Genomic DNA, 16,295 nt, shown 5'->3' with positions numbered 1-16,295 from the left:
TTCTAGAGATAATCCTTGATAATCCATGATATGGCGTTTCTTAACGGCAGGTTTAGTTTAGACAGTAGCTGCCGGGTCCCGCATGAGCTCAGCCCCCTCCTTTTTTATTTTTTAAAAGCTTTATACCCCAAATCATCACTTTAGAAACAGGAAGTGAAATAGAGGGATATGAGGCATGGCTGGAATGGGGGATCTGTTTGGTGTTTGGAGCAAAACACTTCATAGACATGTTTTTTATATATTTGTATCTGAGACCTATGCTATTGCCTACAAATAGCATGATAGGTGACCTTTAAAGTTGAAGGGCGCTCCTTCTGTTCAAGTTGACTTGTAGTTTTTATCTCGAGTAGCTGAGAGGATGTGATTTACCTCTGAGCGGAGATGACGTGGGGGTAAAGCACTCCGAAGAGTCGAGCAGCTGCAGCGGTCAGAGCGACGGGAGGAGGAAGAGGAGCTGGAGTCGCATCACTTTTCTCACACAGGCTGAAGGCGTCGTTGTCCAGAGAGCCTCCTCCCACACTGCTGCCGTGGAGCTGGAAACAAAACACACAGATTCAAAGGTTGTATTTTCATGTGCACGAAGCTACAGTGAAATGGCAATGAAATTCTTCTGACCTGAGCTCCTCCAACAATGCAACATATATAGTCAAATACAAAAATACAAAATACAAAGTAGTGCAAAAAGTCTATATACATGTCAATAGAATATGATATGTACAAGAACAGCATATGAAATTAAATCATGTACATTAAGACAAAATGATATACGGTTTATTGTGGTGATAACTATTTAAAAACTTAACACAAAAAAGTAAGGGAATTTGTGTTTGGTAGATTATTTCTTTGTTGTAAAAATTCTTCTTGGCAATAAATTGTAAACCATTGAAAGCCTGTTTTCTTACCTTTCAAATGGTGCCGCATTGGTGAGGACCATGCATTTGTGGGATGAGCAGCAGAGCCGAGTATGTGGGGTGCGCCCATGAAAAATGTGACAAATCTCCTCTGCCCATATTATAAATAAGTATACTTATAAAACGGACAAGTCAAATCAAGCAATCTGATTGGTTCTTAGCCGTGATATAATGAGCGTATATCACGGGTAGAATTGTAGTTACTTTTCACAACAAGTCAGTATCCCTCCGCGTCTGAGAAAAGCTACAACCGTTACAACTGTTACATTACATCCGTTACGAAACTAACTAACTAACAAAGCTTAAGTTTTAAACATGTAAGGGATAATGTGTAGCGAGGACTTATTGACCGTTGTTAAGGACGCTCACATCTGCAGAAAGAAGTCCGGTCGATTTAACTGTATACAGTTTGGCTTCGCTTTGCGTCGGGCCGAACCACGCCCCTTGACTGTGATATAATGGCCATATACCACGGCCTGTCGTGAGCTATTGCTTAAATATACAGCCCTGCGCTGCGCAGTTAGCATCCTGTTAGCATCCCTCACCTGTTCCTCGATGTATCTGTGGTCGGTGTTCTGGAGGGCGGGGCCAACGAGAGGCAGGTCGTCACGGTGACAGAGGGGGGGCAGCAGCGTGAGCTCTGAACACGGCTGGTTCAGATTGTTCTGACCTGACAGATCTGAGACCAGCTGGTTCATCACCAAACCAAAACTCTCTGCAGGAGGACGAGAGAAGGGCTTTCAGTTCAGTGTCTCACAACAAATAAATAGCCACCAATAAAATGTTGACTTTTTTCCTAATTTCGATTTTCTTTCATAATTCTGACTTTCTTTTTTAATTTATACATTTTCAGTATTTTTTGAAAAAAAAGAATTTTTTCAGAATTATGACTTTTTCTCACAACAAAAACAAAATAGCCAACAACTAAAGAGTTTAAAGGGAATTAGGAAGGCTTTAAATATAAAAATGTACAAGACAGATATACACAATAAGACACAAAGAAATCAAGGAGAGAAGGAAGTAACAATAACCAGGTTTTGATCAAAATGTTTTGCATATTTTAAAACACATTTCGATAAATCTACAAGAGCAATTTTAAGTAGTTTGATCATCAAGTGAAATGTAGGCGGTCCAGGTGCTGCTCAACTCAGAACATTATTATACCATGACTTAACCATTTTACGATTCTTTCAAATGTTTAAATGTTAAAAGGCAGCGGGCCATATGCAGTGGGTTCGGAGCCAGTGGAACATTTAAAGCAATGTCATCCCCTCTATCTCTAATAAAGGCCCTCTCTGGCCCAGAAATGTCTTAAACTAGTGGACCTAAAGACACGGGGCAAGAAAGACATTTAAAAGCAGCACAGCAAACACAAAGGAAAGTGGGAAAGAAAGGTAGAAGAGAGGCAGGAGGTAGGAAAGGAGGTGAGTGGTAACCTTGGTAGGTGTGAGGAGGCAGCAGAGCCAGCAGCTCGTAGACTCTCAGTCTGTAGATCAGAGACCAGCTGCGCACTGAACTGCCGTAAGACCGGAGGAGAGCAGGCAACCTGAACACACACACACACACACACACACACACACACACACACACACACACACACACACACACACACAGAGACCTTTTATTAGAGATGTGTCTGTTGTTTGTGTATGTTCTTAGTGTCAGGATGGATCCCTTGTCTTTTTCTCTGCAAACAAAATCGACCTATGTGTACAAATAAAGAACCTGAACACACACACACACACACACACACACACACACACACACACACACCATGTAGTAGACAAGTAACATTTTGTATGTGTTTGATGCTCTGTTTTCAGGTATTTGGGAAAGGAAACACGGTCTTCTGGATTGTTTTCTCTGTGATCCACATCCTGGCCACCATGCTCCTCAGCACACAGCTCTACTACATGGGCCGATGGAGGCTGGGTAAGGAACAACTGAAACTATAGACAAAACAAATGAGCTAAACCAGCTCTTTTTAGCCAAAAAGAACATATGAATGTTGTATTGTAATTACAATGAATGCTTTTATCTGTTCCTGATCAAATGTGTAGCAGCACGATTTAACTGTACAGACAAAACAATATTAGCTTTTTAATTTTTTTTATGTATGCATAGGAATAATCATAAATCATTGAAAAGTGTTATTTTGACTGATTAACTGTGAAGGTGCTTTGGATTCGAGCCTGACACTCTGGACTAGTGTTTGACTGCAGTTCACACTTGTCTGTATATTGTTGCGGCAGACTCTGGGATCATGCGCAGGATGTTGAACATCCTCTACACAGATTGCATCAGACAGTGCAGTGGACCCATGTACATTGTGAGTAATGACCTGAAGCAGCTGCAACAACATGTTTGAAAGCAATAATTCACCCACGAGATAACCTTCAAACTAAATTACTCACTTCCTTCAATGGATTTGTGGATAAAGATTGTTGCTGTTCTTAACCAGGACCCCATTTACTTTTAACTTATCAAAACTTGTAAGCAACAGGCTGAGAAATTGATATACAAATGGTCATTTTGTTGATGAAGATATTCCTTTGAACACATATTACTCTGAGTTTACAATTAATCACAGTATTTAAAAGTTTATTTAGTTTATACAAAAGATGTGGTTGGATCCTCGAATGATGATTTTTGGATCAGATTGTGTCTTTCAAATGCTTCTACATGTATTCAGTCATTTGTCTACCTCTAATTCATCTCTCCTCTGTCTGACAGGACCGTATGGTTCTGCTCGTACTGGGAAACATAATCAACTGGTCTCTGTAAGTGATATTTTAACTTAACACTAACCAGACAATTGAAATGTAAATACTGTATAGGTCACAGGATTACCGTAAATCATCTGTTTCACTTCCTTTCTGCAGCGCTGCTTTTGGACTCCTAGAGCGACCCAACGACTTTGCCTCCTACCTGTTGGCCATCGCCATCTGCAACCTGCTGCTCTACTTTGCCTTTTACATCATTATGAAGGTGTGTCATTGCATATTTCCATGTTTTTAATTAGAATAACGTATTTTTTTTTGTATTTCTGACGTTTTTCTGTGTATGTGTTTCAGTTGAGGAGCGGTGAGAGGATCGGATGTCTGGCGTTGGTGTGTATTCTGTTCACAGCTGTGGTGTGGGGCTTCGCGCTGTTTTTCTTCTTCCAGGGTCTCAGCACCTGGCAGGTCAGTAACACACACACACACACACACACACACACACACACACACACACACACACACACACACACACACACACACACACACACACACTCAGATGCAGCATTAGCCCCTTGCACCTAGTTGACTAAAGTTTTAGCCTGTGAGAGCACACATTGCTCTGTATTTCTTAAAGGTCCCCTATTATACTCTTTTTCATCAATATATTACAGGTCTCAGTTATATTCAAAACATGTCTCTGAAGTGTTTGGCTCCAAACACCAAACAGATCATTGTAGAATCCCATAATCCCCTCTGTTTCGGCCCTGTTTCAAAAGTGCTGATTCTGGCTGTTTCTCAATGTCGAGTCCACATGCTGCAGAGCCACTATTTCAAGTATACTACGTCATAGAGTGGCGCAGAATGCTGGCCATTTAACATGCATTTCAACAGTCCTTCGGCGCCACTTGATGACGTAGTATACTTGAAATAGTTGCTCTGCAGAAGTTTTACTCGCGATTGAGAAACGGCCTCTGTGTCTGTAGCTGTTACGACCCGCCCCCTACTCCGTGGTAGTGGCTCGTGGGGAGACCCGCAACATAAAAGAAAACACACAAAAAAAACAGTACTTGATAGTAATCATTTATTTGAGGTACAGCTGTTTACTCACACAAGCCATCCGGCAAACGAACGAGGTCTGGAGGACTGGACAAAAGAAACAAAAAGAAGGAGGGGGCCCGAGCCAGCCACACTACGGGCCGTAGGACCAAGAGCTTCCCTCCCCTAACCGGAAATCAAACAAAAACCCTATGGGAAACAAAATAAAGCCACGAAAACTAGACTACCAGGTCCTCCAGGCTACACATCAAAACATCAGCAGCAATGGGGTCTATAGCTCAAAAGCAGCAGAGAGATCATCAAAAGAACAGTGTCTTCCGGGATTAGGATAGGCGAGGTGCACCAGCAGGGAGACAGAAAATACAACAAGGAGGGGAGCACGTAACAGTAGCTTTAAATGCAAATGAACCCCCTCCCCACGCCACTCTGAGAGATATTTGGTTAAAAAGAACACAATGGTGCTCTAGGAGGAGATTCAGGTGGGGGGGGGTTACCTTGGTTGCTGATTGGCTAATGGTTACACAAGCGAAAAAAATCGTTATGACATCACAAAGTGGCCGAAATCTGATCAGCTCATTTTCAGACAGGTTTTTATAGAAATGGATCAGGACAAAAAGAGAGTGAATCTTTTTTCATGAAACTTTCAGAATCTCTTTACACAGAGGGGGGGGACATGTTTCTGTAGAAAAGACATGAAAAAGTGGATTTTGCACTCTCGCGGGAATATCTCCGCAATGGAGCGAGGTTAAGTTTCAATTGCATGATATAGCCCAGCGCAACACCTTCGTCACACATGTTGCCACTTGTTTGTACCATTTTCAGGCGATTTGTAATCTGTTCTAGAAAAACGATGTGTTTTTTGATATTTGTGGAGTTAGGTGGAGTTAGGTGGTCCGCGAGTGTTTTTTTATTGGTTGTGGTTTATTGGTGTGTTTTCCTCTCCCGACGCAGAAAACTCCAGCGGAGTCTCGCGAACACAACCGGGACTGCATCCTGCTTTCATTCTTTGATGACCACGACATTTGGCACTTCCTCTCCTCCATCGCCATGTTCGGATCCTTCCTGGTACGATCATGTTCATTTTGTGTGTATGTGTGTGTCACATAGATATCTCTCTTTGTTCTGGACACTCATTAAAAGCATATGTAAATAACATATTATTTATATTAATGTATGTGCACTTGAATAAACTTGAATATATTGTTGCTATATGTGAACTGGCAAACAGTACAATTATGCGGCCAATTCACCAACAATGGAATAAAGTTGCCTCATTAGAAATGTGTATCTTCCCTTTCTCAGGGTTCTATCACAAAAGATGTTGCGCCCATGATTTACCAGTACAAACACGGCCATAAAGAGTTTCAGCTATTTGTGAATTTCGCCTTTTTAAATCCCATAATTTGGAAAAGGAGGGAGAGAAAAAAAAAAACAGCTGCCCAATCCCTTGTGTATACTAACCCCTCACATCTTTTTTTCCCTGCTAGGTCCTTCTGACCATGGACGACGACCTCGACACCGTCCAGAGAGACAAGATCCTCGCCTTCTAGACGTGTCAGATCTTCTGAGCTCAGCTCTTCCTCTCTGCCTTATCGCCCCTCGTCTCGCTCCGTTCTCAGCTCCTTCATGTTCTTCAAAAAAAGCACAGCCAGTAGCCGGTTTTTCCGAGGCTGCACGGCGGGCATCTCTCTGCCTGCAGGCCTCAGCCAATCAGCCGGTCAGAGAGGGGGCAGTAGCTCCACCCTCCCTCCGTTTGTATGGACACTTGTATGTGCCATTAAAAAGACTGGGTCGACGTCAAGTGATGCTGAAGTGTTTTGTCCTCTCGCTGCCATCATCAATATAACTGTTGTGATCAGTGTTTACTTCCTGCTGTTGATGAAAATGTAAACACTCGCTCAAAGAAACTATCAGAATTAACTTATTTTATACTGCATTACATTTGACTCACAAGTCAGCAATGTATTTTGAAATCACTGTTTTTATGCTGTGTGTATGTGTGTATGCCTGTGTGTGTGTGTGTGTGTATGCCTGTGTGTGTATGTGTGTGTGTATGCCTGTGTGTGTATGCCTGTGTGTGTGTGTATGCCTGTGTGTGTGTGTGTGTGTGTATGCCTGTGTGTATGCCTGTGTGTGTGTGTGTGTGTGTATGCCTGTGTGTGTGTGTGTGTGTGTATGCCTGTGTGTATGCCTGTGTGTGTATGTGTGTGTGTATGTGTGTGTGTATGCCTGTGTGTGTATGCCTGTGTGTGTGTGTGTATGCCTGTGTGTGTGTGTGTGTGTGTGTGTGTGTGTGTGTGTGTGTGTGTGTGTGTGTGTGTGCCTGTGTGTGTGTGTGTGTGTGTGTGTATGCCTGTGTGTGTGTATGCCTGTGTGTGTGTGTATGCCTCTGTGTGTGTATGCCTGTGTGTGTGTGTATGCCTGTGTGTGTGTATGCCTGTGTGTGTGTGTATGCCTGTGTGTGTGTGTATGCCTGTGTGTGTGTATGCCTGTGTGTATGTGTGTATGTGTGTATGTGTGTGTGTGTGTATGCCTGTGTGTGTGTGTGTGTGTGTGTGTGTGTGTGTGTGTGTGTGTGTGTGTGTGTGTGTGTGTGTGTGTGTGTGTGTGTGTGTGTATGCCTGTGTGTGTGTATGCGTATGCATGTGTGTGTGTGAGAAAATGAGTTTTGTCTAGTCTGTCAGTGGCCTTTTGATGTTCTAATCATGTAAGTCGCATACTGTGCTCTGATTGGTCAGATCCTCCAGCTACCTGTCCTTCTCATTGGAGAATATCAATATAATGATGATGATGATTGTATTTCCTTCTTGACTGCCCTCAAGTCTGGATGCGATGTTATTTTTTACTCTGCACTGTATGATAAACAGATTAAATGTCTAATGTTGCAATGAGCGGTTATTGAATAAAAGTCTCATTTTCAGGATCGTTTTCTGGCTCCTTCCTGAACGTTCAGTTAGCGACTCCTGAACCAGATGTTCTGTCATCTACAAACCTGATAAAATGGTAGGAACTCCTAAAGTGATCACTGCCATTGAAGTGGTATTATAACCATTTTATTCAGCAATGTTGTCATTACTATGTTATTTGTTTATGGCAAGAATATCGAGTAATGAAAGTGCCAGCTTTGCTATTCACCAAATTGTAATGACTGTTTCAGAACATTTACTACTACTGTGTAAAACTGGAATACACTGTAATACAGGCTATAGCCTAACACAGTGTCGTGCTGCTAACAAATAAAGTAACGTTAGAAGTGCAAAATAGATATTAACATGTGTATTTATTCTTATTTATACATTTCCCATCTATTTACCTTTATTTTTGTATCATTTATTTTGTACAAACTACTGATAATTGTGTATATAACTGACCGTTTTGCACTCTGGTTAGACCCTCCTTAATTTCGTTACACTGCTTGCATTTTGTATTGACAATAAAGTAATCTAATCTAATCTAGATATTAACTTAAGTCACTGTTTGATGAGGTGTCATCGTTTTTCTACAAACAAACTGAAGACAAAATGTAGCACTGCCTAATATAAAAAATACAATTTAAAATACATATAACAAATATGTTGTAATGTTTGAGAAGACCAAAAATGTACAATTTTAGCAGACATTTTATACTAGAATATTTTTGTTGCAAAACTGATATCAATATTAACAGTTAATCACTATAACAGGAAGTAAGAGAAACTAGCAGACAACAGAGGTTGTCAGGATTTGATTATAACGGAAAGAACACAAACAAAAATATATATAAAAGTAGATTTATTAAAATATTTTATACAAAAATACAGTATTATCAACACATAAATACGCACAAAGGATATGTTTCTATCTTACATTCATACAGAAAGCAACACATGTAAAATAAAAGTGGATTGGCTTCTGACATACTAAAACAACCATATCTAAAATAATTAGTTAAAACATACACTTAGAACTTAGAAGTCACTTTCAAAGGAGTGTCATAAATACAAATGTAACCTGACATGAAATGAATATTGACCTGTGTGCAGCTAAAAGCTCTACTTTGTAGTGGGGGTTCACAACATGGAGATAAACTGGATGGTGTTTGGGATGGTCTCAGTAAAACAAGTATAAATAGTTCAGTAAATGATTCCTTGTCATGGTCTAGACATTAAAGTAAACGTAACCATTTAAAAACAGTTTGGCCCAGGTCTGGCATGGAGCTGTAATCTGTAAACGTGGCGTTGGAAGTGCTTTAAGCCATATATCATGTGGAGGATAAAGGTCCTCAGTCCTCTGTGACATATTTCTCCCTGAATTGCCCGCCGCACTCACCCCGCGTGTAAACGTCACAAAGCTGAGCTGTCAGTTACTAACGCTCCAAAGTCCTCAGGACAGTCACAGTGCAACAGCACTGACCTGTGTGTCATGTCCTCAGTAATGATACACTCTGATCTGGTTGTTATCGTCAAGGCCCAGCTGCACCAGGCTGCTCTTTGTGGAAGGAGCCCGATAGCGAGTGAACAGAGGTCTGGAAGAATCAGTTAAAGACAACGTTCGACAAGGGTGTGTATGTCAATAATGTGAAGTCGTAAAAGGTTATTAAACAAGTCCAAAATACAACAATAAACATTGATATGAAAAGAACATTTGGTTCAAAGACATGGAGATTTTAGAGACACTTAGCAACAGTCCTCTAAATTGCTCAACGCACACGTACCAATGGTGACCTTTAAACCAGATGGTGTGTTTGCTTATGGTGGATGGATGATTAGTTTCGATTTGTGCTAATAGCAAAAAGATACATAACAAATAAACTAAAAGGGTAGGAAAATAGCAAAGAAAGTAAAGAATATGTAAAAAGAGAGAGTTAAACAAATATAATATATTTTATCAAAACATGATTTGCTTTTTTTTCACTAAATACCAGGATGTTACTGCCTTTTGTAAGTTCCAAACTCCATTGTAAGGGATTTATAAATTGAAGTGGTATAAACACACAGCATGTCAGACTATACTGTGTGTCGTATTGAGATCAGGTTGTCATGTGACACTGGGTTGTGCGCTCTTTAATTAAATACCAATACTGATATGATGTATGTGTGTGTGAGTGTGTGTGATAAAAGGATACATGCTGGTGTCTTTCTTGCGCATCTCCAGCCACCTCTTGTTTCCGTCGATCAGGCCCTGCAGCCGCTGGCCGTCCACCTCCACAGACTTCTGCACAGACCGCAGGCTCCGACCATGGTCGCTTCACACACAGACACACAGTGTTAGGATTGTTGTAGGTACATTAAAGACAGTGAGGATGTGTATATAACCTATAGCCTGATTGAAAGGCACAGTGTAGCAGGTCACCTAGCAGGAGTGTATGATGAGTACGCAGAGGCTGCTCCCATGGTGCTGGAGGCGAGTGGATCCATAGCTGCTCCTGGAGAACAGAAACAACTATTCAGGAACAACCACAACTTACACATACAATAAGTCTGATAAACCTTTGCTTCAACACATTTGTCCACTCAGAAGATATCAAAGCGGTTTACACACAAGACTGAACTGAAAGTAGCTTTGTTCAATAATCATCACACAACATTTCAAACATGCAACCAAATGAACATTTCCATCAAACAACACACCATGTGTTCAAATGGATATATTGTTTCAGTCACTCAGATCATTCACAAAGGATATCAAAATAAAGCTATCAATTTGAACAGGTTAGTCCCTAGTTTGTGCTATATGCCTGTGTCATTTGTCAATACAAATAGCATGTGCCAAAACAGGCACATTAGTTGTATGCATTAACAGTGGAGGATTTTACTAGACATACAAAAACAACCACTTTGAATTCATGTTATTGTTATGGGCTGGTCTTTTCTTTCCTTTTACTATCCTGACGTGCATTTGACCTCTTTGATCATATAGCACGTGTGCAAACTCTGCAAACATTATGCAAAGCACTTTCTCATGGGTGCTTTCTATCAACAGTTAATATGTTTCGTTCTTTCTTTCAAAGTTGATCTTATGAGTTGTCGGTCTTTATATGAGATCAGTGAAAACTGTTTTGAAAAAAAGGTGTAAAACCAATGAAAATGTGTTAAATGATGTTCAAGAAAACACTTCTACCTTTCAAGAAAGTGATAATGAAGATCAAACGACCCAAGATTTATGAAACGTGTCTTAGAAAAAGCAAGTAAAGCTTCATGTAGCATGGAGCAGAATGAGGCGTCTGCTGGCGTACCGGGGAATATCTGGCTCCACCGGCTGTTGATGAGGTCATCAGAGGCCCTCAGCCCACTGCTGACGGGGGTGCTGAAGAAAGACGGGGCTGTGGAGGAGCCCTGGGGGGCCCAGCTCCAGGGCGTCGATGGAGGGGGGACCGAGGAGCTGTGGCCAAGGGGGTGCATCTGGGGGAACACGGGGGCAGAGGTGGAGGGGGGAGCTGGGGATGAGTGAGATTGAGACAGAGAGAAGTGTGTATAGGGGGGGGCGATCTGCCTCTCTGCGAGTGAACCCAGTGCACCCAGCACGCTGTTGAGCTGGCCTGAGATCTGCTGCAGGGATTCTGCTAACTCCTGCACTTTGTCCGGGGCATTAGGATGACCTTCTGATAAGAGAGTCAGGGAGAGAGAGACAGAGAGAAACAGTGTACGTGAAATGATATTCTGATATATCAGTCATTACAGAGAATAATGTCTGGGGAACATTTGGGAAAACTTTGTAGCGTGACTGATTCTGCTGATCGGGAAGAAGCCTGAGACCCTCCTATCAACTTAATTGTGACATTTAGCTAGAAGGAATCAGAAAATGGAAGTGACATCAGGCATCACAGAAGGGGGTCCTGTCACGGTGTGTTACCTGGTCTGTCCGGGGGGTCCAACGTGCTGCTGAGGTCAGAGTCAGTCACATCAAAGGTCACCTTCCTCTCTCCTGCCAGCCGAGACAGATCCTCAAACAGCGGCTAAACAGAGAAGGCAACACGACAAAGTGCAGTTAATAATAAGTATTATATTCCTTGGATTTATTCTTAAAAAAGCACAAAAGTACACAAAGTCTATCAAAATGCCTATTCTGTGAAGAAATTAGGTTTAACTGCATTAAGCTTTGGTACAAAAGGTATTGCAGACATCTCTGTATAATTTATTTCAAGCTAACTCCGATGTGCAAAAGCTACTTTAACTAGCAGCGGAATAAATTCAAGATAACACAAAAGTATTCTACTTCTATATTTTATTAATGTTTATAGATTCCTTAAAAGCTGTAATTGTTAACCTCAGCTGCGACTAAACGGGTGTACAGGTTCACCTCTTGGAGTCCACTGCAGTGAAAACATACAAGCTCTAAACTGAAACATCTCTTTATCTGAGTGTTGTCTCACACCTCTTCAGCCAGAGAGCCCTCCAGCTGCTGGAGCTGCTCCTCTTTCCTCCGCAGCAGAGAGTTCCCCCTCTGAACCGTCCGCTGCAGCTCCAGAACATTCCTGCTCTCCTGACAGGACAGAGAAGAGGGAGCTGCACTTAGCACTTATTCTAAATCAACTTCCTCTCCCCCCTCATTACACCAAGTATTATTCAGTACCTGCTGTAGGTTTCTTATCATCTCCTCAGTCACCCCTCTTCCCTGGTTGGGGTCCTGGGAGGAGCCGTTGTGGGCCGCTCGCAGAGCTGCCTGTCTCTCCATCAGCCGGCTGCTCTCCCTATCCAGGAACTGTTTGGTTTTTTGGATGGATTCGCCATGTGAGGAGATGTAGCGTCGAACACTGGACACAAAGGGATGAAAGATGAGGTTTAATACACACTTGTACCCAGGGGCGGACTGGGACTAAAAATAAGCCCGGGACTCTCGACCGGCCCACTTCGGTACCGCTAGTAAATTCCGCTTGTAAATTGTCAACGGGGGGGGTTCTAGTGACTTATCCGACCGGCCCACATCGTCCGACCAGCCCACTTCAGTACCGGCCCATCGGGATTCGTCCCGAACGTCCCGATGGCCAGTCCACCACTGCTTGTACCCATGGACTTCCTTTTTAACTAGGATGTTCTGGTCAACAGTGAATAGTCAGGATAACTTATTTTGCTGGATGATATTTTGTCCCATAAATAATTGTTGTGTCAGCATTAATGTCATTTTAAGACCATCTTACGCCACTGTAAAATTAATCTTGATAGCCTAATTATGCAAGTATATTCAAAGAGCAATGACATCTGAATTTCTTAAGAGTATTGTGATTTTTGCCCTCAATAAATGTAACACTATAAAATGTAAACACACCTAAAACAATAAAATGATGAAATATGCCAATATACTGTCAATACCCAACACATCTGTGAATGCGCCAATCACGAAGTGACTCAAAACACACACAAATATTTTAACATATTGCTCGATGTTCTCTTCTTCCATTTAAACAGTTTTATTACTTCTCTATTTTGTGTAATTCAACAGTTGCGTAATGTGTCTTTGAGAAGTTTGAAAGCCCTCTTTATTATATGTTATTGGTATAAGTAGGAGTTGTCATAGCATAATTATTTAATAGGTGAAGCACTATTTGTTACTGTGGCACTAAAATCACACATATTTAAAAATATCAATATTATGGTCCATCAGCAACCATGACAACATATGTACCCCTTGAATACAAAAAAAGCCAAAAATGTGTATTATCTTTGTATTCAACGTGTCCTTACTCGTCCACGCTGCTGGTGCTGTCGGGGACAGGGGAGAGGGGGGGGTCGTCCAGGTCTACTACATGCAGCGGGGAGTCTCTCCTGTCACTGGGGGGCGCTGTGACCTCAGATCTCTCTGCCTTCTTCTTGTCCCGTTTAGCCTCTGCTCTCGGGTAGGCACTCACTCCTTCGCCTGCCTCCAGCTCACTGATTGGACAAAAAGAATCTAAATCATTGCATTCTCCTCAGATAAATAACCCCATAGGTGGAAACACGCAGGACGTTGGGGTTTCCTGCATCTGATTTAAAGGTCCCCTATTATACTGTTTTTCATCAGTATATTATAGGTCTCAGATATATAAAGAACATGTCTCTGAAATGTTTGGCCTCGAAATACCAAACAGATCATTGCAGCATCCCATAATCCCCTCTGTTTCAGACCTGTTTCAAAAGTGCTGAGTCTGTGTCTGTAGCTCTAAATGCAAATGAACCCCCTCCCCACGCCACTCTGAGAGATATTTGGTTAAAAATAACACAGTGGTGCTCTAGGAGGAGATAAGGTGATAAGGTGTGGGGGGGGGTTACCTTGGTTCCTGATGGCTAATTGTTACACAAGCCAAAAAATCGTTATGACATCATAAAGTGGCCAAAATCTGATCAGCTCATTTTCAGAAAGGTTTTTATATAAATGGATCAGGACAAAAAGTGAGCCAATCTTTTTTCCTGAAACTTCCAGAATCTCTTTGCACAGAGGGGACACATGTCTATGTGTAAAATATGTGAGAAAGTGGATTTTGCATAATAGGTGACCTTTAAACTGTACCTGGCCCTGCGAGTGAGACGGTCGCATCTCTCCTGCAGCAGCGCCACCTTGCTCTCCAGTCGCCCCTTGTCCTCCTTGCTCCTCCGGCTCTCCTCCCTGGCTCTCTCCCCCTCCTCCCTCAGCCTCTCCTCCCCCTGCTTGGCCTCACTCTTCTCCTCCCTGGCTCTCTGGAGGAGTTCTCTGGCTTGATGCCTCTCCTCTCTCATCTTCTCCAGCTCCTCCGTCAGCTGCTCTCTCTCCTGCATCAGCCGGGGTAAGGTCTGGACACACACACACACACACACACACACACACACACACACACACACACACACACACACACACACACACACACACACACACACACACACACACACACACACACACACACGTGGGGAGAGATGGTTGAGTGTTTTAATATTGTTCTTTTTATTAGGAAAACGTTGGAGGTCTTACCTCTATCTGCCTGTCCACTTCCTCTTCTTCCTCCCCAAGTTTCCTCCTCCTCCTCTTCAGATCTGCTGCCTACAAAGAGACAGAAACCATAACACCATTAGTTGTTGGGTTAGTGTATAATGATTAATAGTACTTGCAGTATGAGGTAAAGACCTTGTTCTGCAGCATGGCCTCCTGGCTCTTCAGCTCTTTGGCTCTAAGCTCCATCTTATCTGTCAGATCCTCCAGTTCTGACTCCTAAAAGAAGAATGAACACAATTCATTTCTAGAATATAGTGTTGATGACGCTTCACTTTGCTCTACCTCAAATGTGTGTATCTGTCTGGTCTCACCTTGCGCGAGTGTGTCAGCTGTGTCTTCTGAATCTGTGTGTTGAGCTGCAAGCGGAGTTTCTCCAGTTGGACAGCATGCGAGGCCTGGAGCTGCTCTCGGTCTTCCTGCAGTGAAGAAAGTAAGCGCGTCCTCTGCGCCGTCTCCTGGAACACAAACGCAACATTTTGTAATTGCAATAAAAACCACATCACTGTTGTATGTCTTTGACAAGTTGCAGTTTACACCCATGTCTGTCCAAAATGGCATCACTTCATTATTTTATAGTATTAGATAATTGTGTGAAACGGTCATAATTAGCATTTCCTTTCTTGTCCAAAACCGTGTTTTGTGAGGTAATAGACACCTGAGGCCTGTACTACGAATCCAGTTCAACAGACCCTAGATATGTTTGAGTTACCCGGCTTACCTAACCCAAAACAAACGCGCTCTCGCTAAGCGGTCCTACGACACTGGTTATCAACTCGGTAACTCAATACAGGATCTCTCTGTGCGGCTTAATGCGCGTCACATAAAGTGGCGCTAACATTTGAGCTGTATGAAGCGTACATTAAGTGTTGCTAAAATAAACTTCTGCATACAGTGATGTACACTGTAGTGTTGCATACTTAGTATACGTGCTCAATGTAGCGTGACCGCATGATACGGGGAGGAAATAGATGAATACATATCGGTGAATAGATTGTGATAATGGACTGTTGTGCATTTTTAGACTTGTTCCTTAATTTGTATATAAAATGTCCTTGGCTGGGTTTAGGGGTGAGGCTTTAAAAGTTCATTATAAAACATTGATGGTTTGACAGGACAATATTCCAAATACTGTGTCCATCCCTAGTAGTCAGCAATAAGAGATCAGAATCACACACGAGCAACATACGCTTTCTATTTATCAGTAGTGACTAATAAAAAACTAAAGAAAAAACTGTTTTGACCGGGTCTTTAACTTGTCCCCAACACTCCTGCCTTAACTGCTTTTTCGTAAAAGAGAACAGACTTTCCACCAATTCTTCCTCTCTTCCACTTGACAAGGTCCAGTGTTCGGATGATATTCATCATTGGTAACGAGCAAATCTTTTTTTTCCACGGAATCAGAAGGCAAGACAGAGAAAGTGTGTGAAAGACTTGGAGAAGTAAGAGGGTGTAAAGAGACGCAGAAAAAAGCTTGAATTTGTTTCAATGTGGGAGAGTTTGAGGGGGTGTTAAAGTCCGGTTAGCCCCCCCCTGCACACACACACACACAGCACACACACACACACAGCACACACACACACACGCACACACACACACACAACAAAAACACAACACCACACACACCACACCCCAGCACTCTTATGCTGACATCTGTGTGTCCAACAAAGACGTCCCGCAGACCCCCTCATTT

General features: G+C 42.3%; 2 protein-coding genes across 5 annotated transcripts in view; one reads left to right on the top strand and one right to left on the bottom strand.

Annotated features, from left to right (window-relative positions):
* sidt2 (SID1 transmembrane family, member 2) overlaps positions 1–6,263 on the top strand; it is a 21,219-nt gene extending 14,956 nt beyond the window's left edge. For all 3 annotated transcript variants that reach the window (XM_010793874.1, XM_010793873.1, XM_010793875.1), the window contains 7 exons: positions 2,735–2,843; positions 3,164–3,240; positions 3,645–3,691; positions 3,794–3,899; positions 3,986–4,096; positions 5,639–5,752; positions 6,175–6,263. In XM_010793874.1, coding sequence (XP_010792176.1) covers positions 2,735–2,843; positions 3,164–3,240; positions 3,645–3,691; positions 3,794–3,899; positions 3,986–4,096; positions 5,639–5,752; positions 6,175–6,237 — 627 coding nt within the window. In that variant the 3' untranslated portion in view covers positions 6,238–6,263. The remainder of the gene's footprint in view (positions 1–2,734; positions 2,844–3,163; positions 3,241–3,644; positions 3,692–3,793; positions 3,900–3,985; positions 4,097–5,638; positions 5,753–6,174) is intronic.
* Positions 6,264–8,468: 2,205 nt separating this feature from the next.
* LOC104964961 (centrosomal protein of 164 kDa-like) lies at positions 8,469–14,593 on the bottom strand. 2 transcript variants are annotated; one of them, XM_010793876.1, is made up of 10 exons: positions 14,585–14,593; positions 14,150–14,409; positions 13,348–13,533; positions 12,239–12,419; positions 12,041–12,148; positions 11,519–11,621; positions 10,902–11,267; positions 10,019–10,091; positions 9,792–9,911; positions 8,469–9,191 (listed from the first exon to the last, which is right to left on the bottom strand). In XM_010793876.1, the coding sequence occupies exons 2-10, from the start codon at positions 14,392–14,394 to the stop codon at positions 9,095–9,097; spliced, it is 1,479 nt and encodes a 492-aa protein (XP_010792178.1). In that variant the 5' UTR covers positions 14,395–14,409; positions 14,585–14,593; the 3' UTR covers positions 8,469–9,094. The 2 variants fall into 2 exon arrangements, with proteins under 2 accessions (XP_010792178.1, XP_010792179.1); XM_010793877.1 differs by having other exon boundaries at positions 10,902–11,264.
* Between the last annotated feature and the right edge of the window lie 1,702 nt (positions 14,594–16,295).

This window comes from Notothenia coriiceps, unplaced genomic scaffold (assembly GCF_000735185.1).
Source record: "Notothenia coriiceps isolate Sejong01 unplaced genomic scaffold, NC01 NC01_scaffold00037244, whole genome shotgun sequence".
Classification (NCBI taxonomy): domain Eukaryota; kingdom Metazoa; phylum Chordata; class Actinopteri; order Perciformes; family Nototheniidae; genus Notothenia; species Notothenia coriiceps.
Note: the sequence above shows the minus strand (reverse complement) of the source record. Positions and strands in the feature narration are given on the sequence as shown.